General features: G+C 45.9%; 3 protein-coding genes across 12 annotated transcripts in view; 1 reads left to right on the top strand and 2 right to left on the bottom strand.

Annotated features, from left to right (window-relative positions):
* Positions 1-5,206, bottom strand: part of TULP3 (TUB like protein 3) — a 67,298-nt gene extending 62,092 nt beyond the window's left edge. For 5 of the 6 annotated variants that reach the window (XM_060658714.3, XM_060658717.3, XM_060658718.3 and 2 more), the window contains exon 1: positions 4,825-4,914. In XM_060658714.3, the coding sequence (XP_060514697.1) occupies positions 4,825-4,907 (83 nt within the window). In that variant the 5' untranslated portion in view covers positions 4,908-4,914. The other variant, XM_060658715.3, reaches the window with a different exon arrangement.
* Positions 5,207-6,663: 1,457 nt separating this feature from the next.
* RHNO1 (RAD9-HUS1-RAD1 interacting nuclear orphan 1) lies at positions 6,664-14,091 on the bottom strand. 2 transcript variants are annotated; one of them, XM_060658723.3, is made up of 3 exons: positions 14,006-14,091; positions 9,262-9,513; positions 6,664-7,988 (listed from the first exon to the last, which is right to left on the bottom strand). In XM_060658723.3, exons 2-3 carry the CDS (start codon positions 9,427-9,429, stop codon positions 7,392-7,394), a joined length of 765 nt encoding a protein of 254 aa, XP_060514706.1. In that variant the 5' UTR covers positions 9,430-9,513; positions 14,006-14,091; the 3' UTR covers positions 6,664-7,391. The 2 variants fall into 2 exon arrangements, with proteins under 2 accessions (XP_060514706.1, XP_060514707.1); XM_060658724.2 differs by having other exon boundaries at positions 9,262-9,533; positions 14,006-14,076.
* Positions 14,092-14,177: 86 nt separating this feature from the next.
* On the top strand, positions 14,178-26,225 carry FOXM1 (forkhead box M1). Of its 4 annotated transcripts, none has more exons than XM_060658713.2 (9): positions 14,178-14,371; positions 16,415-16,957; positions 17,549-17,694; positions 18,806-18,997; positions 19,887-20,015; positions 20,692-20,736; positions 21,378-21,450; positions 21,598-21,773; positions 23,806-24,014. In XM_060658713.2, the coding sequence occupies exons 2-9, from the start codon at positions 16,462-16,464 to the stop codon at positions 23,971-23,973; spliced, it is 1,425 nt and encodes a 474-aa protein (XP_060514696.1). In that variant the 5' UTR covers positions 14,178-14,371; positions 16,415-16,461; the 3' UTR covers positions 23,974-24,014. The 4 variants fall into 4 exon arrangements, with proteins under 4 accessions (XP_060514696.1, XP_060514693.1, XP_060514692.1 ...); XM_060658710.3 differs by lacking the exon at positions 23,806-24,014 and adding an exon at positions 24,199-26,225 and having other exon boundaries at positions 14,184-14,371; positions 21,381-21,450; XM_060658709.3 differs by lacking the exon at positions 23,806-24,014 and adding an exon at positions 24,199-26,225 and having other exon boundaries at positions 14,184-14,371.
* Positions 26,226-26,484: the final 259 nt, after the last annotated feature.

Below are 26,484 nucleotides of genomic sequence, written 5' to 3'. Positions count from 1 at the left end.
TTCTCTCTTCAGGAATGTTACTTATTTCCCTTCTATTTCTTGGGTAGAGATGAAAGTGCATTCGTGTGTGTGTGTGTGTGTGTGTGTGTGTGTCTAACAATACCAAAGAAGTATTTCTATTCCCTTTACAATGGATGAAATTAATACTCATTTGTACTTCACTAAAACATCTGATTTCAACTGTTCATCCTAAAAATAATTAGAATGTAATCAGTATCTGTTGTTATCATTTATATGTAAAAATGGCATCCAGAATATTTGGAATAGATATTTTGAAAAGTGGTGGGGGATGGAGGGTGGGGAGGGAAGAGGAGACTTCCCTCAGGGGCACCTGGGTGGCTCAGATTGAGTGGCTGACTTCAGCTCAAATCATGATCTCACAGTTCATGGGTTCCAGCCCTGCATCAGGCTTGCTGCTGTCAGCACAGAGCCTGCTTCTGATCCTTTCTCCCCCTCTCTCTCTGTCCCTTCCATGCTTGCTCTCTCTCAAAAATAAATTAAAATATTTAAAAAAAGAAGAAATCAAAAGCCTGGATTTTACTTCTGAATTTTACCTCTGACTACATCATTTACTGGTCATGTGACCTTAGGTACATCACATCCTTTCTGAGCCTAAACTTCCCCATCTATAAAATGAAGATAACAACGACAGCCCTGCTTTCTTCAGGGCTATGAAGCTCAAAAGAGATCAAATGAGTGAAACACTATGAAGGCTGCAAAAGCTACCCAAATGTAAGCCCTTATTACTGATAATTTTATCTTGACAGATCTTCCCTTAATGCACAGCTTAAGAACTTTACTCAGCCAAAACACTCTTTTCTACTTTGTCTCTGGCTCATATGGCATTGCTGTAACAAAATTAAACTGTTAGAATAGGGAAAACAGGTCAATCCTCTATTAAATTTGTTTCATTCTAAAACCTAAAATCAAAGGCAAACTGCAGATTTATCGAAGTTTCTTCCTGAAAAGCTGAATAGCAATGATTTATTCTTCCTGAAGACTGAAAAATAATCTTTGTTTTCTTCTTACAGTTCTATTTTCCATACTTTAATTACTACAGGAAAAAATTAAAACGTGCAGTAACTATATAGTTCATATTTTTTTTTAATGTGGTCATTTTTTAAAATTTTATTTTAGTGCTTTCATTTATTTATTTTGAGAGAGAGAGAGAGAGCAAGCAGGGGAGGGGCAGAGAGAGAGGGAGAGAGAATTCCAAGCAGGCTCCACCAACTCGGGGCTCAATCCCACAAACTGTGAGATCATGACCTGAGCTGAAATCAAGAATCAGATGCTTAACCGACTGAGCCACCCAGGCACCCTGCTATAGTTCATATTCTAAAAATACATCTTGCCAATGATGAAAGTAGAAATCTGAGTCTAGTTAATTATATTTTACCCTAAAACTCAAAATCATCCCCACAGTATTAGCAGTGGGGAAAGAATATTTGAAGATTTTTTAATATAATATCTTTGAAAGGTCCCATAAGACGCCCATCAATGAACTAGATGACATGAAGACAATAAGACACATTTTTCACTGAAAATCATTTTGTACCTTTTGAAATTTGAGCCATGTGCTGTTAAATATATATATATTTGCTATTTATTAATTCGTTATAAATCACTTAGGGCATCCAAGGAAGCCCTCATTTTCCAGAGGAGAAAACTGAAGCCAAAGAAGGAGATGTGCGGCTCAACATCACACTGCTAGAGAGGGAAAAGGCTGGGATTAGAACTCAGGAACCCAGAGGAAGTTTCCAGTGCCTCCCACAATACCATGCGGTCAAACAGCAAATGCCATCTTATAAAAAATAAAAGCATTACTCTAACCCTCTTCAGAACTGTGGTCTTCCAGGGGGTTCTGGTGACGCATATGACACAATGCTAATCATTCGTGTTTTCACAGAAGTTCTAAGGCAGAGACAGACATGGCAATCTTCATTATCAAGCCTCACACCAGGTATTAAAGTAAGTGAATAAAGACAGCACATCAATCGGCATGTGGATAGGGCGTCTTCTCTCAAGCATAAGTGGATTTAAGTTGTAACCAGGCCAGGAAAATTTTGCAGCTTTCATTATTACTAACAGTAAGGATGTCTGATGAGGCAGAACAGATTCAGTAGAACAAAGAGCTTATTTCTAGTGAATTGATTCAGAGAAAATAAAGCAAAAGCAGACTGCAAGAAATTCTAGTTTTAAAGAAGCCATAATAATTCCACTATTCTCAAACAGGAGATCTAGGGGAATTATCAAGTCCCCTTCTAGTCCTAAAATCCTCAAGCAAGCAACTTCAACTCCTCCTCTTGAGTAATTTCAAGCATACTTTTCCCCTTAGTAAGCAGAAACGTTACCATTTTCTTTCAACAGGCACAAATGCAGGGAAAACAGAGTTTCCATAGGAAAAAATAAGAGAAATCAGAAATAAAAACTATTCCAAAAACTGTCTGAATTGTCTGCTTGGAACAGAAGGATCTTAGAAAAAAGAGAATTTACTGCAGGGATTATTCTCTCCTTTCTAAGTCTGTATTTAGCTTTCACATTTGGAAAAATACATTCATGATTGATATTGGGAGCTTTTAATATTTACCAAACATACTGCAGTGCTGTATTAGATAATCTGAGTATCTTTAAGCCCTGAGTAAGTCTCTTTATTTGTCAACAAGTAGTTGATCCGATGAAACATTTAAAAAAGAAAGAACATGAGAGAGGATACCAAGCCTGGATGATACATAACCTCCAGCTACTACTGTTCATATTTCTAAAGAGAAAGCATGGCGTGTGGATAAACCACAGATGACTTTCTAAATCAACAGGGCTGCAAGGTCACATCACACCAAGAAATCTCTCGCCATACCTTCAATTATCTATCAGGAATAAAAGGCCAGAAAGAGCTCAAGTTCTACAACCAACCACAAGCATCTCCAAAGAATCTAGACTATAAAATGCCTAGCTTCACCAAAGGTCCTGAGTGTTGTTTCAAATTCCATCTCCAATTTTCACTAAATATTTCAGAAATAGGAAATATTTGGGGATAGTAATTTTTCCATTTTGTTGAAAAGAAATCTTTAAAAATTTTTAAAAATAAAAGAGGGGGGGGGCCTGGGTGGCTTGGTCAGTTGGGCATCCAACTTCAGCTCAGGTCATGATCTCACAGCTCGTGGGTTCCAGCCCTGCATTGGGCTCTGTGCTAACAGCTTGGAGCCTGGAGCGTGCTTCAGATTCTGTGTCTCCCTGTCTCTCTGCTCCTCCCTTGCTGACACTGTGTCTCTCTCTCTTTTCAAAAATAAATGAACATTTAAAAAAATTAGAAAAAAAAAAAAAGAAATCTGTTTCATGGGAAAACAGTCACATAATTCAAAGAAAAAAAACCACAGGAAACTTAAAAGTCAGATGTTATACTTCACACTGAAATGTATTAATACCAAAAACTCATTGAAACCATTAAACACACAACCTGAAGCCAAAATAGAAGAGATGTTCCACTCCCTCTCAGCAACAACTGAGTTAAGTAGTGATAGAAACTGCACTTAAAATTACCTAGGGCAGGAGACACATTTGGTGACTCACTCTCCTTTGATGTCTGCTTTTAAATTAAAGAGCTGTTTTCTTTGGGAAGAAAAAGGAGGGAAACTTTAAAATTATCCCTTTAAACTTCAGGTCCAATAAATTAAAAACCATTTTGCCTCATGGTCTCGGTTTCTAAGTCAATTCCTTTTTTCCCCCCAAAATCATGAATCATATATCAACATCTGGTACCCATGAAATTTACTTCCGTAAATTCATTTAATTAACTTATTGAATGCCCACAAGTGAACAAATACCATCTGAATTCAACGAAGACGCTGATTTTTAGCTCTACCTCCTCCTAAGCACTTCCATATTTATGTCGGAAAACGTGGGTTATTTTTCTCTCATCTTGAAAAAAAGAAAGCGTAGCAAAGAAATTTCTCAGAGAGCAGCTATCACGTAAATAAAAAGATAAAAGAGGAAAATGGGCGTTCTCTATCCCCAACACCTCCTTCGTGACTTTTTAAATGATTTAGAATTGCTTAAATATCTACTAAACATCAGACTAAATCATTACACGCTACATCTTTATTTGCTTTGGTAATGGAATAAAAAGCGGGGAATACAGTTGGCGTGTATGATTTCAATCCTCAGACAATACCAAAGTTTGAAGCCAATGATTTCATGCCGCTCCCTGTTAACTTTTCATTAACCTAGCTAACAAGAAATTGACAGACTGAGATTTCAGATTGTTGTATTTCCCAGGCTCTCCCTCTGGCGGAGGCAGGAAAAAAGGGCACCGCAGAGAAAAAGAAGCACAAACAAGGGGTATGGTAGATGACAAATAAGACGAACAATCCTAAATAAGAATTACTGTAAAGCAGATAGATAGAAGCTAAAGAACAGTTTTGCACTTTCAGTTCTCGGACTCTGTTCTAGAATTCAGCACCGCCTGCCAAAAACAATGGCATTAGAGCAAATGGTTAAATATCACCCACAGCCTTCCCCTGCGACACCCCGAGAAAAGACTTCATCCACTTTAATTACGATGACACTGCTCGGCAGTGCGTGAGAAGCAATAATACCGAACATTTTGAGTAAGCGAGGCCCACAGAGAGCAAGGCGAGCTCGTAACCAAAACTCCAAGAGATTCCCAAGCAGGGACGAGAACACAAAGTCTTTGCTCTCAGTACCGGCTGCAGAACCGCTGCCTCCTACCGCCCACAGATAAAAAGGGGATCCTCCACCTTCGAGAAGGGGTTAGGGGATTCGCCTCCTGCCGCCAAATCTGTCCCTACCTCCCCAACCCAAGCCCACCGCCTTCTCTCTTCAGAGCTCCCAGAGAGGAGCGCCACAGTCTCACTCCATTCTTCCGCCCCGCTCGAGACGAAACCAGCCATCACCCCTCTCGGACCTGTCCCCGCGGGGTCCGAGTCGGCAGCGCGACGCCTCCATCCCCGCAGCTCAGGAAGTGGCGACCAAGTCCACAATCCCCGACTCCGCTGCTAGGGTGGCAAGCCTGGCAGGCATCCGGGCCCCGCCCCCTGGCAACCACACTCTGCACTGTCGCCACCGCCTATTGGCCCTCGTGTCCACCGCTCTTCTCTCATTGGCTATTGCTGCCGCCCCAAGATGCGGGAGGGTTTCTAAGGGGCGGAGGCGCTAGGAGTTAAAGGCGCCTGCGCGGGAGCTCTGGTGACGCGCCAGTAGGGCTGGGTCCGCTGACCGCGGCACGGGGAAGGGGCCGAGGGCGGAGGGATGTGTTCGCTTCAGCAGTGTTGGCTTCCAGCTGCGAAGTCACTTCGTCGGAAGAGCGGCCCATCCCCCTAACCGCCACCCACGGAGCGGCTTCCCCACATCCCAGCAGTGTCTACCCAAAGACCACCCAGAGCGCTTCCAGAGGTCTATGTAATGTTAGGACTCATAGACCTCCGCCGACTCCGTCACAGTCCGGCCCCTCCCCTGACACCAGAGCCTTTCGGGAACCACACTTGTACCCACTATGGCAGTCATTCCCGGGTAAATGCATCTTTCATAGTTACCTGGTCTCTCACTCCAATTGAACAAAACTTTAGCCCCCTTCCTCCAGCCCAAACTTTTAGAGCATTGCTAGACCGACTCTACAGACTCTAGGAACCTTTCCCATTTATCTTTCTCTACAGTCTATGAACGATCTTCAAACATCCACATCCCGTGAGATCCGCTATCTAAATATGTACTCTCGTTTCCAATAAACGTTGTCGCCAACCGTCACCGCCTTCTCACCACCAACTTATACATATCATTATAACCTGTACAAAATATCCTGGCAAAAGTTATCGCATTTTATAGCATTGCGAGGTCAGCTGTTTCCACATCGGGTTCGCTTAAGAGGCACAGGACTTGGCACAAGCTGGGAGAGCAGAGCATCGCCTTGATGTGTCAGCCTCCACTCACTGTGTGACCCTAAACACAGTTCATTATCTGGGCTTCAGATCCCCATCTATAAAATAAAACGAAATAATCCCTGCTTGTTCAGCTCGGGCTGAACAGAATAGGTTCTTAAAGCTGAATGGCTGCAGTTAAAGGAGACGCTATCTGTGTTGGCGAAAGGGCAATGGAGGCAGTTTTTGACTGGGTAGTTCCGCATTAGTTATGGTAAGCAGTCTTCTCTGAAAAGTTTCCATATTTGGGGCGCCTGGGTGGCTCAGTCGGTTGAGCATCCGACTTCAGCTCAGGTCACGATCTCACCGATCTCACCGTGGGAGAGTTCGAGCCCTGCATCAGGCTCTGGGCTGATGGCTCAGAGCCTGGAGCCTGCTTCTGATTCTGTGTCTCCCTCTCTCTCTGCCCCTCCCCCGTTCAAGCTCTGTCTCTCTCTGTCTCAAAAATAAATAAACGTTTAAAAAAAAAAATTTAAAAAAAGTTTCCATATTTAATTACATATTTTAAATTTTTTTTTTTCCAACGTTTTTTATTTATTTTTGGGACAGAGAGAGACAGAGCATGAACGGGGGAGGGGCAGAGAGAGAGGGAGACACAGAATCGGAAACAGGCTCCAGGCTCCGAGGCATCAGCCCAGAGCCTGACGCGGGGCTCGAACTCACAGACCGCGAGATCGTGACCTGGCTGAAGTCGGACGCTTAACCGACTGCGCCACCCAGGCGCCCCTAATTACATATTTTAAACAATCATTACAAGAAATCAGTTTCCCACCCTGTGTGGTATTTTCAGATTTGTTTGAATGGAAATATAACCAAAACACAGCAAGCTTAAGTAACATCTCTGTCCCCTTTTTTTGCTCCTGATCCCACTGTATTCACTAACACAGGGCTTGGCACCTTTCCTCATCCTGACTTTTTAGCGGATGAGCAAGGTTGCAGAGGTCTAAAAAAGGTTGCTCAGCTCTAAAATGTCAAAGTTTGCTTTGATTTTTCCATCCAACATGTCACAAAGGAAGCTGCCGCTGAGCCTGACACAAGAGTTGGTACTCAAAAATGTGGAATGAATTAGGTTGAATGGGGTGATTAGAGGATTAATTAGTGGCTTAAAAAAACAATGAAGACCTTTTGTGGAGAAGGCAGTATTGCTGCATGATCAGTAATCAGGAGCAGGGTTCTCTAAAACCTTTCTGCAACCATTTATTTACAAACATTTTAAACAGTTACTATAAGATACTTTAAAATTTTAAACAGTTAATAGAAGAAAAATTTGAAGTGAACTGTTTATGACACTAAAAACTTTTTAGGAAAAGACATTTTAAAAAAGCAAAGCTGGGAATCAAATTCCCTTATGACTCCAAGTCTCTAGTTAAACTATCTTTTTTCTGTTGATGTTATTGGCAGTATTTGCATTTTATTCTTCTGACATACACTTCTGTGAGCCAGAAAAGTAATTTAGCAACTCTATGAAAATTTCTTGAGATTGCTGCTGTCTGAGAAATCCAGTGAATTTTTCACAAGGAATTGGTTTTTATTCAGCTTCCCTCTCTCCCTGAGGTGAGTAAACAAGTGGCGTCGTCTCCTCCATGTGACCTTGATCCCATACTTCTCCTCAGGAGTGTCTTTAACTAGAACAGGCCCAGGCCCTGGGGTCTTGGGAGTACTGGTGTGAAAGGAGCCACTTGGAAGGCTATCTTCCCTCTGATCTGGGGGAATGGGCCCCTCCTTCACAAACGAAGACTCTGGGGTCTGAATATCAGGTGGAATGAACACGTAAGGTAAGTTTTGAAGTGTATGTGTGGACAGCTCCCCACAGCTTTGAGGACTGAGCACTGGAACTAAGGGCCTTCCAGAAATGCACTTTTCTGGCTGATTGGCGCACTCCCTGGTTAAGGGGATCCCAAGTGTGGCTGAACTGGAAGACGGGGGGCTCTCAAATGTTAGATGTGGAAACTTGGAGGTGATGGATTTCCGACTTGAAAGTCTTGCCTGGTTTCGGTGATGGTGTTTCTGGTTCATTGGGAACCAGCTTTCTCCTGTTGTATCAAACTGAGGTGAAACCTAAGTAAGAATCAAAAACAAAAACCAAAAAGAAGTGAGGAGGGCTAGGTACCAGGTATGAACCTGAAGGAGGAAACTACATCCAAAGACCAGAATCTAAATGGGGGCCCATTATAGTAATGGACACAAAACAAAACATCTGTCTAATGGGACATTAAGAGAAAGGGATAGGAGCTGTGGGCAAGTTACTCAATCTGGTTTTCCATTTCCTCATGTGTAAGAAAGGGGACAATGCCACCTTCACGTTATCACACCACATGGCTGCAATTTGCTTAATTATCTTTAAACCTTGAGGGCAGAGATGGGCAGTGTTCTTCGCCTTTGATCCCCAGCACCCAGCAGAGTGCCTGGCACCAAGAAGGCCCCCAGGAAAGTGAATGGATGGATGCAAGAATAGGGAGTCGATGGACAGCAACTGGCCTAAGACCTGGCACGTGATGAGTTCTCAATAAATGCTCACTCCTCTTCTCATCCACAGGATTCTAGCATTTCAGTTTCTCCTACAACTCTGAAGCAAGCATTATGGTTCTTCCTAGCAATCCTCAACAAGTTTTATTAATCAAGCACTCTTACGTGGAGATTTCTGCTTTTGTCTGGCCCTTGGCTATACCACCTCCCTGAAATATAGTAGTTCTGTTCTCTTCCCAGCGCTTCGAAACTGTCAAAACACAACATGCCATGGTGCACCTGGGTGGCTCAGTCGGTTGAGCATCCAACTTTGGGTCAGGACAGGATTTCACAGTTTGTGAGTCTGAGCCCCAATCAGGCTCACTGCTGTCAGCACAGTGCCGGCTTCAGATTCTCTGTCCCCCTCTCTCTCTGCCCCTCCCCTACTCATACTCTCTCTCTCTCTCTCTCAAAAATAAACAAATATTTAAAAACAAAAAATAGGACACGCCATTTTCTATGAAACAGTAAATATAGTGCCTAGCTAAATATTTTACCTCTCACATGAAGCTCAGGGAATAATCTCATTGTTTACTCATTCTGCCATTTGTCTGGCTTTTTCACCCAGCTACTGGTTAATGAAACTTTTATACTGAACTCTTTAAGAAGAATGTGGGGGGAAAGACTCCAATTCCAACCAGCCCTCAGCTTGAACTTAGAAAAGATATATACCAGAGAAGATGGCTGATGACAAAAAGAGTACATTGCCTCCTTGTCCCTGCCCCATGAATCTTATTCTTTGGAGGCCCTGGTTCAAGGGGCAGAAGAGTCAGCATCCTGAGAAGCCTAAATGAGCAAAAGTCAAAGTTAGAATCCCATGGCCTACCCAGGAAGTGATGGTGTTGTGGTCAATGGGCTTGCTGGCCACCTGTCTAGTGTGAGTGATGGGAAGTTGTGCAGATCCGTAGTGGTGTTTGGGGCCCTCCAGTGGTGGTTGTTGGAATAGCAGCTGGGCTTTCTGGAACCCTTGGCGGCGTTTTTTTCTGGGAGGCATCAATAGGTGAATGAAGAGCGGTTAATAACCACATCATGCTAGCTGTAGTCAGGTCGGGGTACAGGCTCCGATTCCGACCCATGCCTGCAGAGAAGAAACAAAAGCTGGGAAAAAATAATTCCGATGATTCCATCCCCAGCTCTTCCTCATACTCTGCCAGCCAGTTCTATCAACCACCATTCCTACCTCAATACTTTGGGGGGCACAGCTTCCTATTCCTACACCAAGTAAAAACACGGTAGTTCACATTCAACAACATTCAGTCAATGAACAATTGACCAAGCACGTGTTGAGTGCCATGCTGGGTGCTGGGAATTTAAAGATGAAGAACCATTGATTCTACAAGCATTTATCAAGTGCCAAGTACTTGTAGGGACTCATAGGTGAGACTGTCCCTTTCTTCAATGAGCTGAGAGTCCAGCAGGGGGAGAGAGACAATTACAATAATGAGGAGAATGCTTCCACTCATTCCAGAGGAGGCTTTTAGACTTTCTAGAGAGGATGATATCTGACCTAGTATGAAAGGGCTACAGAAAGCCAAAAAGCAGACAGGGCAAGGCCCTCTGGGCTGCGGAGCAGCACATACAAAGGCCCAGAGACTTGAAAGGGCACTGTGAATTCAGGGTATTGCAGACTATGTAGCCAGACACAGGGTATGAAAAGATGAATATAGGAACTGAGAGGCTAGACCTGGTGTCAGGGTCAGATAAGAAAAGCCAGGAGTGCCACAGGAGTTTGGACGTTAGCCTAAGGAATCACCGAAGATTTTCAAGCAGAAGGATGTGATCACACCTGGATTTTTTTCTTTAACTTTTTACTCCAGATAATTTTGAACATACACAAAAGCAGAATGAATAATATAATGAGCCTCCAACAACCATCAACCCATAGGCAATCTGGATGCATCCACGCCCTTTATCCACCTCCCTACACCTGTATTATTTTGAAGAAAATATGACATTCCCAGTCTTTGTACCATTCCCATGAATAAACCTTACATATATGTATTCTTTAACATTATTACATATCCAGACATGTTCAATTTTTTCAGCAGTTTCATAAATGTCACAGTTGGTTGTTGTCTTTTAGACAGATCATCCTGGCAACCGTGGGAAAGGAGAGAAGTACCCTGGAAATACAGGGACCAGTTTAGGAGGTTTTGCTATGTTACTTAAGTGAGAAACGATGAGGCCTGAATCTGGGCTGTGTCAGTGGAGATGGAGGCTAGAGACAGAGGCAGGATCAAGGATCAAGAGGACCCACAGAGTAATAAAAAGTCTGAAAAAAGTGTCCACGGACTCTAGTAACCAGATCAACTTTAATAAGAACTTCATCAGTGGAAGAGTGAGTGGGAAAGATGTTTGAATTCAACAGAGCAGTGAATGGGAGGAACAGCCGGGCATCCTGGAAAGTCTGGCAATAGGGCAGACTGGCCATTCGTGATGCATTCATACAGCCAACAATCAAAAGTAACCTGCTCTGATTTATGTCACTAGGCCGTGGAAATATAGGGAAAGCAAAAAGGAAGGACAAACTCTCTACCTCAGCAGCTAAACATTTTTAGGGAGAACACAGGTAATACATACATCTACTTGTTCATTCATTCGGCCACTCAACAAATATTTACTGAGTACCAACAGTGCTCCTGGTGCTGGAAATATATGCCAGAGAACAAAATGAAATCCCCGCCCTCATGGTGCTTACATCCTAGTTGGGAAGTGACTATGGAGAAAAGTCAAACAGGATAAGGGGTTGAGCCTACTTAGTGCTCCTTTAGACAGGGTTGTCAGGGAAGGTAACTGAAAAGGTGATATTTGAGAGGTGCCTGGGTGGCTCAGTCAGTTAAGCGTCCAACTCTTGGTTTTAGCTCAGGTCACGACCTCACAGCTTAGTGAGTTCAAGCCCTGCATCGGGTTCTGTGGTGACGGTGCGGAACCTGCTTAGGATTCTCTCTCTCCCCATCTCTCTCTGTCCCTCCCCTATTGCACTGTCTGTTTCTCTCAACATAAATAAACTTTTTTTAAAAAAAAGTGATATTTGAGCAAATACCTGAAATGAAAAAAGGAGAATAAGCAATCAATAGAAAGGCAGAGTGAATAATACTGCAGGCTTCGAGAACAGTAAATCCAAAAATCACAAGGTGAGAATATGTCTGATTTGTTCAAGAAACAGTAAGGTCAGCATAGCTGAACTGGAGAGCAGTAACAGATGTGAATGGGTTCACAGGCAAGGTTAAGGACTCCAGATTGAATTATTCCTAGAGTGATAGGAAGCCACCACAAGGCCCTGGACAGGTAAGGGACATAATGTGATTTACACTTTTCAAAGATAACATGAGGTGGTTTGTGAGAAAAGGTGTGTTGGGGAGTGTGGGCGTGGAGAAAGGCAGCAGGACAACCTAAAGAGTTGCTACAGGAGTTCAGGGGAGAGTTGACAGCAATAGCAATGGCTCCAGTCAAAAGTGGTGACATTAGCCAGCCTGCAATGGACACTACGGTGCTCAACAGCAACCCTATTATGTTTCCTTCATCAGCTCATTATCCGCAATGATTATCTTAAGATGTTTCCACTTTCAGGGGTACTTGGGTGGCTCAGTCGGTTGAGCATCCTACTTTGGCTCAGGTCATGATCTCGCGGTCTGTGAGTTCGAGCCCCGCGTCAGGCTCTGTGCTAACAGCTTGGAGCCTGAAGCCTGCTTCGGATTCTGTGTCTCCCTCTCTCTCTGCCCCTCCTCTGCTCATGCTCTGTCTTTCTCTGTTAAAAATTAAAATAAACATTAAAAAAAAAAAGATGTTTCCACTTTCTTAAAACTTCAGAACTCCCATTCTCTCTTTTTAAAATAAATAAATAAATAAATAAATGCTTATTTATTTTTAGAGAGAGAGCACGAGAGGGGGTAGGGGCAGAGAGAGAGGAGAGAGAGAGTCCTCAAGGAGGCTCTGCACTCAAGGGCCCCATCAGGGGGTTTAATCCCAGGAACCATGAGATCATGACCTGAGCCAAAATCAAGAGTCGGGTGCTTAACTGAGCCACCCAAGTGGCATTTCCCTTCTCTCTTAACAAATGACCTTACTTCCTACTTCCAAGGAAGCCGGGAGACACCAAAGAAAATATTCTCACTTTCCAGAAACCAAACATACAAACCTATATAGATCCATATCCATCCTCTTTATGTGACAATCACAGATCAGTCCCTTCACTATCTAACACCTTGCCCTCTGGCTGTGCCTCAGAACATTCCTTACTCTACACCTTTCTTAGGCAATCGGTTCACACCTAAAAGTGGGTGACTTAAGTATTTATATATTCAGCCTAGAGTTCTCCACGCTCAGGACCCATATACCTGCTGCCTACTTGACAGCAACCAGAGGACTCAAATGCACCTCAAAACCCAATACGTTTAAAACTGAATTCGTGATCATTTCCCCTGCACCCGCTCCACAGGTGATTACCTTCCAAGGCCCTTGCTCAGGGAATGGTATCACCGTTCATGTAGTGATGCAGCCAGAAACCTTGACATTTCCCTCCTGTCTCCCCATCCAACAGCACCAAGCCCTGACGATTTTACCTCTTAAGTAGGTCTTCAATAATGCCCCTTTCTCCCCTGTCACTCTCTTTCTCTCCCCACCACCCTTCAATTCCAACAATTCTGATCCGGAGTATTGTAATAGCCTAAGTGGTCTACCCTAATCCACTCCAAAATGCCCTGAATGCATCATCTGATCTTGACTCACTTCTGCTTAAAATGTTTGATTTCTGGATAAGGACCAAATTCCCCCAGTTCCGGCTAAGGTCCTACTTCCTGTGGCTCCAGCTTCATCTCACACCACACTCCACTCAGGCCTGTTAGCTCAGACTCCTCAGATGGTCTTTAGCCTTTGTACCTACCAATCTTCCTCCCACCACCTCCTTGCACACCTTGATCCTTTTGGTTCGAGGGTTTCACTCCTTTCTTTGCACAAAGACATCAGATCTCCCAACAAGCTTCAGTTCGGAAAAGCCTTTCCTGACCTACCTAAGGTAAGATCTTATTGTAGACACTCAGTTATCAGTGACCTCTAATTTATCCCTTCACAGCTGTAATTCTCCTTTTGCTTATTTGATTCTTCAAAACCGTCTGTTCTGTCCTCTCTTCCCATTACAGGTACCCAGGGTAAGAAAAGAATCTCCGCAGCCACTGTATCCTAGCAGGTCCCTGGCACATAGTAGGTGCTCAACAAAATTTCTTGACTACATTAGTCAAAGAGCTTTATAGTGTGGAATTTAAGATGTTGGAAGCTGAAACGAGATGATAGGCTAGGCGACTAGTCGAGATAGCTAGCCGATCGTTAGGTGAATGGAGTACGGTGTCCCCTTACGGGGAAGCCAAGGCCTCAGAGATTTTGGAAAAGGCCAGAGGGAGGCGGGAGGAGCGGCGTCGGGGGCGGGATCAGGGTAGGGACCGGGAACACGCGAGGGAGAGCAGGCCGAGGGCCCCGGCCGTCCCCGCCCGCCCCCCGCCGCGGGAGCCCCCCTGAGCCCTCCGGGCCGCCCACGGCCGCTCTCTCCCCACGAGCCGGTAGCCGGTCCGCCTTACCAGCCCGGCGGCTTCCCGGCCTCAGCTCCCCTCCGCCGCCGCGACTTTCGAGCCCGGAACACGGAGACAAGGGCGGCTGCCGATTGGCGACGCTCCGTCACGTGACCGCAACGCTCCGCCGGCGCCAATTTCAAACAGCGGAACAAACTGAAAGCTCCGGTGCCCGACCCCACCCCCGGCCCCCCGGCCCGGGACCCCTCCCCTCCCGGGATCCCCCGGGATTCCCCACCCCTCCCGCACCGCCGGGGACCCGGCCGGCCTGGCGCGAGTCCCTGTCCGGGCCCCTGGCTCGGCCCCCAGGTTGGAGGAGCCCGGAGCCCGCCCTTGGAGCCACAGCCCAGCAGCGGCGGCTGCTGCAGTCGGGAGGTGAGCGGGGGGCGAAGGAATGGAGTCTGAGGCCCGGCCCGGGCAGAGGCAGGGAGCCCGGGCCCGGGCGCCGAGGTCAGGGGGTCTAGCAGCAGGGCACGCGACCCGAGTGGAGGTTTGGGGCCACACGGAAACCAGGGCTGAGAGAGGGTGCAAACTTTTTCTGCATCCAACCTCCTGGCCTAGTCCTCACTCCTTTCTCAAAGCACCTTTTGGCCTTCCCTGGAAGTTTGACCTCTGCACCCTGCCCACAACCTTGAGAGGGCTGCTGGGGTGGTCTACCTTTCTAGGCAGACTGGCTGGGATGAAGACTGGCTTTATTCTGCATTAAGTCAAAGACAAACCTGTCCACACCCTCCCCTGCTCCCAGGCGCTCTCACCACTAAGCAACACTGCCTCCGCTCCACCCTTTTCCAGGGCCCTTCTCCTGGATCGTGAGAACCTGCAAGATTTCTCTGGTCCGGATGGGCAGTGGTGTCAGAGGGGTCACTCTGGAAGTCCCCTAGGTTAGATAAAGTGTTGGCAATGATAAGAAAAGACTGGTCAGAGAGTAGGAGGCAAAATTAAGCCTTAGACCAGGAAGATATCTTTTGGGGATGGGGAAGGAATAATAGTATCTACTGTTTGGCAGGGGGGAGAGGGAGGCCTGAAGAGATAGGAGGTAGAAGTAAAACTGAGATTTTAAAGTAGAGGAAACCTGGTTATAAAGGAAAGGGAGGGGGGCAGAGCGGAGAGGGCCTATGAGCTCTAAGCAGACAGCAAATGTCATAGGGGTGTCACAGTCATTTTCAGGGAGATAGATGTCCTAAAACAACCCATTCCTCTGTCAAAGTGCCTCTAAATAGGATTGCACAATGTTACATGATAGCAGAGTATCCTGTGTATCTATCTATTTTCCTTAACATTGCGAAATCACCTTGGCATATTGATGATAGTGCATTCTATTGGTCAGGAGATAATGGATTATAGTCTTAGTTCTGGAAGAGAAATTAAGCAATACAGTAACATGCTTTGAAAGTTAAAATATGAATAAGCACATGCAAGTACTAAAATGTCACTATATAAATAATTTGTAAATTGGTACAACACGGTGGTTATATACTTAATAATACTATATTGTATATTTGAAAGTTGCTAAGAGAGTAGACCTTAAAATTTCTCATCACAAGAAAAAAAAATTGTAACTGTGTGTGGTGATGGATGTTAACTAGACTTACTGTGGTGATCATTTCAGAATATACACAAATATCGAATCATTATGTTGTGCACCTGAAACTAATATGTGTCAATTCTATCTCAATAAAAAATAAAAGTACAATAAATAAATAAATAAATAAATAAATTGTAAATTGTGAAAGAAAGATGAACTTTTTATCAATGCAAGGATAATGGCCTGAGAAATGAATAACACCATGGGCCTTGAATAGAGCAGTTTCGTCTTGAGATTTTGTGAAGGAGGTGATGGCATGAGAGCAAGATTACAATCTGCCTTTCTCTCCCCTCCCCTCCCCTCCCCTCCCCTCGCTTCCCCTCCTTTCCTCTATGGGCACTGATCCTTTTATTTATAACTAAGATGCTATAAACATATACCAGCTTTATCAACCCTAAAATAGATTATGGGAGCAGAGTTTTGTCAGGACTCCTAAAATTGCCAATGTCCTCCTATTCCAGCATTCTTGTCCCTACAGTCACTACAAGTGATCTGTATTATAGGAGGCAGTGATAGAAACTTCCACATTTTTGTAACTGTTCCACTCATTTCTGTAGCCAAACATTCTTAAGCTTCCAGAAGACTTTTGGCCATGTTGACCTACATTCAACCCAATCCCATTTTCCCCTTTTGAAATGCTTCAGTTTTAGCCTTGTTTTGTCGTACAACTCATCTCCTCGTTGTCTGAGGTCTTTATGAGGCCCAGAGATCATTAACCTGGGCACATGGGCTCATGTTTTTCGTCATGGAAAGAGGAAAACGCCTTTCTCTAACAGAACCTCCTTCTCAGTCTAACAAATCTCTGACATCCTGCTGTTCCTTGCACTTTCCAGGGTCTATACTTGTGATTCTCAATGGAGAGTGAAAGCACAGATTCATAATGAAAACCAGCCCCCATCGGCCACTGATTCTGAAAAGACGGAGGCTGCCCCTTCCTGTTCAGAATGCCCCAGGTGAAACATCAGGAGAGGAACTTAAGAGGCCCCCTGCCCAGCAAGAGCCTGGTCAAGCCTCCAAGGAGGTGGCAGAGTCCAGCTCTTGCAAGTTTCCAGCTGGGATCAAGATTATTAACCACCCCACCATGCCCAACACCCAAGTGGTGGCCATCCCTAACAATGCCAATATCCAGAGCATCATCACAGCATTGACCGCCAAAGGAAAAGAGAGTGGCAGCAGTGGGCCCAACAAATTCATCCTCATCAGCTTTGGGGGAGCCCCCACGCACCCTTCAGGACACCAGCCTCAAGCCCAATCCAGCAATGATCCCAGGAGGACAGAAGTGGTCACTGAGACCCTGGGACCAAAGCCTGCAACTGGGGATGTGAATCTACCTAGACCACCTGGAGCCCTACCTGGGCAGAGATGGGAGAGCTGTGGTATGTGGCCTGCAAGGCAAAGGAGTGAGGAGCCCAGCCTTTCCTTTCTGGTAGCAAGGACCGCAGTCCATCACGTTGATACCTAACAGGCACCTAGCCTGAACCAGGGGAGCGTCTTGTCTTTCTTCATCTCGAATCCTTGACCCAGATCCTTTGGGCGCCATCAAAAGTGCCCCAAGTATAATTTAGCATTTCTACTACTTCATATTAGAAAAGGATGTTTATTTTTTCTACTTATCTTTCTCATTGACCATATAAGGAAATAAGAATCTTTCTCCATTTTAATAAAGGAGAAAACTGAAGCATGAGGAAGAAAAGTGACTTTCTTTGTGCCAATACCCAGTAACTCTTTTGTAAGGTTACCTTGACTGATTGTAAGGCTCACTGAAATGCAGCTTGAGCAATGCTCCTGAATTTCTCCTGAAATCCATAATAGGGCAGAGTATCTGAGGGCCACATTAGATTGAGCATGTGTTCCCTGTCCCTAAGGGTAGAGGTCTTAGAGAGCTGCTCCCTAACCACCGATTTCAGTGGGCCTGCCAGGCACTGGACCGGGCAGCTAAGTGGCATCTCGGATTGTTTCCCCTCTAGCTGGCGGTGAGGCAGCAGGCTGCACTCTCGACAACAGCTTGACCAACATCCAGTGGCTCAGAAAGGTGAGTTCTGATGGACTGGGCTCCAGCAGCATCAAGCAAGAGACGGAGGAAAAGGAGAATCGTCACCTGGAGCAGAGTCAGGTAAAGGTGAACAGTTCTGTCACTCACTAGGGAAGTCAGGGCCAGTGCAGAAAATTTCTAAGAAGGGAAATGGATCAAGTGGCCTGTGGAGGAGAATTTCCAGGTTCCGGTATTAGCATTTCACTTACTGTGATTCTGCATAACTTTTGAGCTACCTACCTTTCTGCCTGGAATCTTTTTTTTTTTTTTTTTTTTGCCCGGTCTCTGAAATTTCCTTGAGGGCAGATTCCCCTGGCTCACTCTGTATTCCATTAACATGAAGTTTAGTACTCTGCCCTTAGCAGGTACTTAGTACGTATTCAGGAAATGATGAAGAGATCTTAGTGTGGAAAGCCACTTGAACTTTAAAGAGACACCCCCAACAGCATGAAAGGAATGGAGCATTTTTAACAAGATAGATTTATTAGAAGATACAGTAAATAGCAAATAAAGTGAGTGAGGTGTGAATTTTAAATACTTCCCCAGCAATCAAATTTGATTTGGCCCAGGCTTGTTTTTCACAGTTACCACATTGTTGCATACATCCTTAAATCATTCATTCAACAACCTTTATGAAAGTGAAAATTTGCATGGATGTGTGCATAAGTAAAAACTCAGCTGTTTGCTTCAAACTTGTGCACTTTCTAAAGTTAGAGCTCCGTTTTTTAAAATGTAAATGATCAGCTCTTTGCCTAAGACTTAGCCAGATGTGTGTTTTGCAGACGTTTGTCTATCCCATGCTCTTGGGAATATGTCTCTCATAGAAACACTGAAAAGAGACAGTTTTATTCACATCACATTAGTAGAATGCAGACGAAGACCTTGGTCTCCTGACCCCCCCCCCCCAGGTCTGAAAGATGGGTACTGGACTTCCACTTATTATTGGACAGTATATTCGACAAAATGAACAGTGACAGAGAAATGGCTCCACATTGTCTAGGGACATCGCTACCATTCCTAATCCTAAAATTTGATTCTATGGAATAGTGGTCTCAGATGAGTTGGTTTCTAGTATAATTCTGCAGGTTAAAGTTTTCTCTAGGGAATGTTCTTAAGGGGCCCCGGGGAGGTCTTATGAACTCTTCCATGTCATTCCTTTTTCTCCTTGCCTTTGGCTTCTCATAACCCTCAGGTTGAGGAGCCCCTGGGAGCATCAACTTCCTGGCAGGACTCTGTGTCTGAGCGGCCACCGTATTCTTACATGGCCATGATACAATTCGCCATCAATAGCACCGAGAGGAAACGCATGACCTTGAAAGACATCTATACTTGGATTGAGGACCACTTCCCCTATTTTAAGCACATTGCCAAGCCAGGCTGGAAGGTACATAACAACCCATGACAATCCATAGCAACTAAAGTCAAGGTCACTCTGACCCCGCAGTTTGTCTATGCAGATGTGCAGCAGTTCTGTGTCTGGTACTCTGAGGAAGCAGTTAAATGCAAAGGAAGCTGGAATTATAAACAATTGTATCTTTTAGACTGTGACTTGATCCTGCTGAATCCAGGCAAAAAATGGTCAACAACAGCTCTGCAAAGCACTTCATTGGTCCCTACCTAAATGGAGTCTCTCCAGTGTAACACTAAGCCTACGTTTGTGCTACATTGAAAGGCAGCTGGAGTGACTAAGTAGCAATGAAAAAATGCTGTCTTTGAGCCTCGTGACCTGAGATTCACCTCCTATAATGTCACATGTCATCTCCAGAAGGCAGGGACTTTCTCTTCATTGTACTTATGGGAACACTGAGGTCCTTTGGAGTTGCTGTAGCTCACTCCACACTGTCAGAGCTACAGTGTTGATTTTCTGACAGGTGGGCAACTCCAAGCAAGGGTTTTTTGTTTTGTTTCCTCCACAGAATTCTTAACTGCACTGTCTTACCTCAAAGAAATTTCCTAGTTTCTTAGTTGCTTTACTTACCTATCTTGCTACTGATTGCTTCATAGCCTCCATACCCTTTCCTTGCTGCTGACAGCCATCCAGTTCTTTCCTTTATCACCAGCTGATGGCTTTGTGGACTGATGGCTTGATGGCCCAGCTTGCCAGCTCTGCAGTGTGGAGCAGCAGGGGAGAGAGTCGCCAATAGGCGAGATCATGAGGATCCTGCTGGCCACAGTGGGGGAGGCCTGAGGCTGCTTTCAGCCTCAGGAAACATCAAAGGTGATAATTCAGAAGCTGAAATAGCTGGTAACTAGTTGTCTTTCTCTCCTTCCAGAATTCCATCCGCCACAACCTTTCTCTCCATGACATGTTTGTTCGGGAGACATCTGCCAATGGCAAAGTCTCCTTTTGGACTATCCACCCCAGTGCCAATCGCTATTTGACATTGGACCAGGTATTTAAGGTGAGTGTCCTGGCTTCATCTCAATAGGGCCAGAGGTGGTCATCATAATATCCATCTCAAAAGGAAACAAGTCCTCCTTGTGATGATCTTACCTGGCCAGGGCCGAGTTAAAAGCCAGCCAGCCCAGAGATGAGCTGTATAAAACTAGCTGAATTCAGTACAGTTGACAGATACCAAATGACACACTTCTGTGCCAGACCAGGCCGTGGAGGAGACCGCTTTGATCCAAACAGAGGACTACTCTGGGCAGTGTTTCCCTAACTGCCTTGCGGATAAGAATTGCCTGCCGCCTGTTAAAAAAAATACAGCTTCCCAGGTCCCTCCCTGGGGGCTTCTGACTCAGTGGGTCTGGAACGGGGCCAGGAATACATATTTTTAACAGGCATCTTGGGTGATTCTTACAGAGAAAGTCTGGAAAACCATTTTAAAAGAGCCCTTCTTTAGCCTGGAGACCAGAAATTGAGCCATCAGAACCTCTTTTCAGAAATGATTGTTTGGGGATTTCAGGGTGCCCATAAGGCCGCTATCAGCTGTAACTGTTCTCCTGGGAGGGGAAGTTGTTCCGGGTGGCCCTCAGCATCAAACAGAAATAGCTGTTTTTCCCGACCTGGTCAGATTGGCCACGCTGGTGGTAACTTCATTTCATTTCTTTCCCACAATGCCTGACCGCCACCAGCCACTGGACCCAGGGTCTCCACAATCGCCTGAGCACTTGGAATCAGTAAGATTCTTTTCCTCCTGGCTCGGGGCTTGGCCTTGTTTTCCTTTCACTGCTCAGCATGACTTTAGTGGACAGGGGAAGGGAGCCTGGGGCTGTGTGACTTCCAGCCCTGAAGGCAGAGCACCCCTGAGCTTCTGGGAGTAAGGAAATTTATACCGCCACCTCATTCCCCCACCAGCTTCTGCCCACTTCCCTCCCCTCCCCGCACCCCACGCTCTGGGCATGACGAAGATTCACTGAGCAGAGCAGGGTGTGGCAGCAGGACATGCCACAGGCTTCGTGCAAGATGGCAACCACAAGTGCATGGCATGGGCCTGGCAGGTGGCAGTTTTCTCTCTTCCTTTTCTACCTGGCTTTTCTTTGTCGCTCCTAGAACAACACGCGTTAGCATCCCCCGGGGGTGGTGAGGACACCCAGATGAGGTGGTAGGACTGTCCTGCCATCATAGATCTGTGTGCCGTCCACCTCTTCCCACTAACCAGGCTTTGGAGACAGTGCTCACCTGCATCTGCCCCAGACGGCCTTTTCTTTCTGGGCCATCGGTTAGCTCGGTGCACAGTCCCAGAGCAGCTGGTGGGTTCTCCTGGCTTCTCCCCCTGCCTTATTAACCCAGGTTTCTTTCTCTCCCCATCTGCCACAAGCAGCAGCAGAAACGACCCAATCCTGAGCTCCGCCGGAACGTGACCATCAAAACTGAACTCCCACTGGGCGCACGTTAGTATGGGAGAGTGGGCATCAGGCTAGTCCTTGCTCTGGGGGCGTGTTTTGAGTCTGAGCCCAGAGAAGGAGAGCAAAGCTCCTGGGATTGAGAAGGGGTTTATCCCTGGACCCCTGCTCCTGATCTCCCCTGTTTCCTCTTAGGGCGGAAGATGAAACCACTGCTGCCACGGGTCAGCTCATACCTGGTACCTATCCAGTTCCCGGTGAACCAGTCGCTGGTGTTGCAGCCCTCAGTAAAGGTGCCATTGCCCCTGGCAGCTTCACTCATGAGCTCAGAGCTTGCCCGCCATAGCAAGCGGGTCCGTATTGCCCCCAAGGTGAGTGGCTTCGGTTTTTCTCCAAGGAGAGACCGCAGTCAATTAAAAGTGTTGGACCTCTAGTTTGCAAAGCACTCTGCTAAGTGTTCCTTGAGAAGTTTATAAATCTATATGGGTAGACAAGGCATAAATACAAAGGAAAATTCAAGAGCATTAGAAGAGCTAAAAAAGAACTTGGATTACAATATGAGTGGTGTCAGAAGACCCATGAATACCTAATGAGTTTATAAGAATTCAGACCAGGGGGATTATGATAGATGTGCTGGGATGGGTAAGGAAGAGTTCACAAAGGAAGTAGGTTTTAGAAAGACGTACATTTGGATAAACAGGTGTAGCAAGAGCATTCTAATTGGCAGTGCCATGGAGGCAGGAGATGCCAGTTTATACCTAGTAACAGCAGAGTGATTGGGTCGGGTTTTCATCCTTGGTACTATTGACATTTAGGGATGGATCGTTCTTTGTTGGGGGTGGACAGGCGTGGTCCTGTGTGCTGAGGGATCTTTAGCAGCACCCCATGTCTCTTCCCACTAAAATGTGTCTGGACATTGCCAAATATCCCATAGGGAGCGGAAGAGTGCAGATATGGCCCCTGGCTGAGCATCAGTGGTCTAGCTTCAGGAGAAGGTGAGGAGCCGTATCTTGATGGGCTATCAAGTGTGGACACAGAGAAGGATTTGTGAGCAAGAGCTCCCCTTTAATAGAGCAGAAGAAAAGGCCCTCCCTGCCTCCTCCACTGAGATGGCAACAGCATGGGCTCTGGAGTTCAGAGAGACTTGGCTTTGCTTTAGTTTTGTTTTTGTTTTTTTATTTTTTTTAACTTTATTTTGAGAGAGAGAGAGAGAGAGAGAGAGAGTATGCATGTGCGAGCGTGGGAGGAACAGAGAGAGAGGGAGACTGAGGATCCCAAGCAGGCTCTGTGCTGTCAGCGTGGAGCCTGACTCAGGGCTTGATCTCACAAACTGTGAGATCGTGACCTGACCTGAAATCAAGAGTCAGACTCCACCAACTGAGCCACGCAGGTGCCCCTATTTTTTTTTTATTTAAAAAATACTTTTTAAATATACATAAAATTATACATACTACCATAAGTCATTTTACCTAAATGTATCCATATGACTGTAGCACATATACTGTTCTTGTTTTAATGCAGTCTTTGTTTCTTCATCCACATCCCCCCTGCTGACATCCCCCCCTGTTGACAATTTAGTATGCTTGCTTTTATAATTTATCCATGCTCTTAGTTTACCATACATACATCTTGCCATACCCATTTTATATAGACACATACAACACGCAGAACATTAAAAACGGGATCTCGTTGCACTTTTCTGCCACATGGAAATTCTTCCAATTCATTTGGCATTGGCTCTAATTCATTGTTTTTTAATGGCCACCTAACATTCCACTGTGTGGCTATGCCAAAAATTTTCCAGCCATTCCACTTTTATGGGTACATTTTGCTTCTAGTTTTTTTTTGCCCTATGAACAACACTGCAGGAAATATCCTTGCAAGTATCTTTCTTACAAGTGCTTGTATTTCCATGGGATAGAAAACCAGACACAAAATTCCTGAGTGGAAACGTGTTACCAATTTTATTAAATATTGCTAGATATTGGTTTCCAAAATCATATACAGTATTTTACATTTCTACCAGCAATATATGACAAGACCTGTATCTTTGCCAGCAGTCGGTATAGTCTTTTAAATATTTGCCCATCTGCTATATATAAATGATATCTCCTTGTTTCATTTTATCTTTCGTTGCTTATCGGTAAGTGTGAGTACCTTCTTATTATGTTGGGTCACTTGGAATTGTTCACTATCAGATACTTATTTATGGGCTTGGCCCATCTTTCTATGGGGTTTTGATAATATGTGAAAATTCTTTGTTATTAAAATACTAACTTCAGTCTTTTATGCTGAAGATACTTCTTTTACTTCTGTTGTTTGTTTCTTTGTTTATGGAATCTCTTGCCACAGTAAGATTTTAAGTTTTTATGTAGTCAAATATGTCTCTCTTCTCTTTTACAGCTTCTGGGTTTCCAGTCTTGCTTAAGAAGGTCGCACCCACCCTCAGATTGTACATGTAGTCTCCTAGATTCTCTTTCAGGATTTGTATGGTTTTACTTCTTCTATTTAAGTCTTTGTACATGGTATGAAACAGGCATCCAATTTTATTTTCTCTCCGATGGGTACTAATTATACCAGCACCATATTAAATGCTCTTTTACTCCCCGGAATTGAACCACCGCCTTCATCCTATATTCTCCTATTTAATAGTTTGTAAAATTTAAAAAGACAAAAAAGAGGAACAGCACCAGCATGTGGCTTGCTTTAGCCAGGATCTTGTGTCCCGCCTGGTGACCGGGTTGAATCTCAAGGCCTGGAGAGCTCTGTCTCACCGTATCCCTGCTTCACTTGCAGGTGCTGCTAGCTGATGATGGGGTAGCCCCTCTGCCCACCGCAGGGCCTGTGCAAGAGGACAAATTCCTGCTTGGAGAAAGGCTGTCTCCTCTGCTTCCAGTTCAGTCCATCAAGGAGGAAGAAATCCAGCCCGGGGAGGAAACGCCACTCTTGGGGAGACCCATCAAAGTAGAGAGCCCGCCCTTGGAGGAGTGGCCTTCACCATGCCCGTCTGTCAAAGAGGAACTGTCGCACTCCTGGGAGGGTTCATCCCACTCTCCCACCCCGAGGCCCAAGAAGTCCTACAGCGGTCTCAAGTCCCCAGCCCGGTGTGTCTCAGAAATGCTCGTGATCAAACGCAGGGAGGGACGGGAGATGAGTCGGTCTCGCAGAAAACAGCACCTCTTGCCTCCCTGTCTGGATGAGCCTGAGCTACTCTTCTCCGAGGGCCCCGGGGCTTCCCAGCGAGCCACAGAGCTCACTTTGCCTGCAGTGTCCTCCGAGCCCACCTCCCGGCTTGGCTCCTGCCAGGAGGAGGGAGGACCCTTTAAGACACCCATTAAGGAGACACCGCCCATATCCTCCACCCCGAGTAAGTCTGCCCTCCCCGTGACCCCTGAATCCTGGAGGCTCACACCCCCAGCCAAAGTAGGGGGCCTGGATTTCAGTCCGGTACAAGCCCCCCCGGCTGCCTTTGGCCCCCCGCCTGATTCCCTGGGGCTAACGGATTTTAGCACCACCCCACTGAAAAGTATCCCACTCTTTGACTCACCCCGAGAGCTCCTCAATTCAGAGCCCTTTGACCTCACCTCTGACCCCTTCAGCAGCCCTTCCCCCTCAGATATGGAAGTCCCCAAGCCGGGCTCCCCCGGGTCACAGGTTGCCAGCCTTTCAGCCAACCGTTCTCTGACGGAAGGCCTGGTTCTGGACACAATGAATGACAGCCTCAGCAAGGTCCTCCTGGACATCAGCTTCCCTGGCCTGGAGGAGGACCCTCTGGGCCCTGACAGCATCAACTGGGCTCAGTTCATTCCCGAGCTGCGGTAGAGGCCTGACCTTACCCTTGCTGCCCAAGCCCTCCGCACTTCCAGGAGCTCGTGCACCTGGGCCATCCAAGCCCTCTGAGTGAGGACAGCAGGCAGGGACCGTCTGCTCCTCTAGCTCCACTTTGCCTGCTTATGCCAAGGCAGATGTCACGCCGTGGCCACCACTGGGCCCTCTGCAAGCCGCGAGGGCCTGGTGACTGGTCCCTGGGCCACCTGATGCTCCCCAAGAAAATCTGACTCCTCACTCTCCCTGCTAGGAGCTGAAGGGTGAGAACAGCAAAAGAAAGGGTGAAAGAGATTAGGAACCCCCCCCCAAACTGCGCCTGTGCCCAGTAGTCCCCCACCTTCCCTGCTCCTTGTAAATAGTGTATATTCTCCAAATTAACCTCTAATTATAAATATAAGCTTATTTCCTTAGATCATTATCTAGAGACTGCCAGAAGGTGGGTAAAGTGACAAGGGGTTTCAGTTTGCTTCTGTTCCTTGCTTTTAATTCCCAGAGAAGGGAGGACCTGCAGTGCATGGTTTCTTCCAGGCCTGGGGTACTTGCCTCAAGGGCTCTTCACTGTAGGCACCCAGACAAACAGATCTGCTTCCTAGGGTCCCTCTTATTGCCCCTCCCTCCCACCTTCCCACATTTCCAAGTCAGCTTTCCTGCACAAAGAAATCCTGGTAAAAGGTAAAAAGGTCTCGTAATGGGTCAAGAGTTGAATTGGGGGTGGGGGAATGGATGCATCTGAAGCAAAGAATGGGTGTCCAGATGTGCTCCCGAGAGATGTTTCTCTGATAATATCCCTAATCATGCCAGAGAGACTAGCATTGCCAAGAACTTGGCCCAAGGCTTGAGAAGACTAAAAGGGCCCTGTCCTGCCCTGCCTAGCTTCCTTAGCTCACTCACACCTCAGCTTTGCAAAGAGCCACCCTAGGCCCCAGCTGACCACATGCATGTGAGCCAGCTCAAGAACACTACCATAACTCAATAAAATCCAGGGTGGAAGTGTGGTCTCTGGTGCATCGGTGTCTGGTCCCTGAGGCATAAGGAGGGGTTGGAGAAGAACGTGGGAAATATTGGGCATGGTGGTGACAAAGAAGAGGTAAGGCCTAAAGCTGAGAAGAAGCAGGTGAAGGAGAGTGCTAAGGGTTTTGGCCTGGCCTGCCTCCCACACGGCATGGGCACACATTTTTAGCACAGAAACTGCCAGCTTTCTCTTTAGAACCTCTGAAACTGATGGTTAACTTAGGCCTTTTAGAGATCTCTAAG

The sequence above is a fragment of the Panthera onca genome, chromosome B4 (assembly GCF_046562875.1).
Source record: "Panthera onca isolate mPanOnc1 chromosome B4, mPanOnc1 haplotype 2, whole genome shotgun sequence".
In the NCBI taxonomy this organism is placed as follows: domain Eukaryota; kingdom Metazoa; phylum Chordata; class Mammalia; order Carnivora; family Felidae; genus Panthera; species Panthera onca.
The sequence above is the reverse complement of the archived record's forward strand: the minus strand, read 5'-3'. Positions and strand labels throughout refer to the sequence as shown.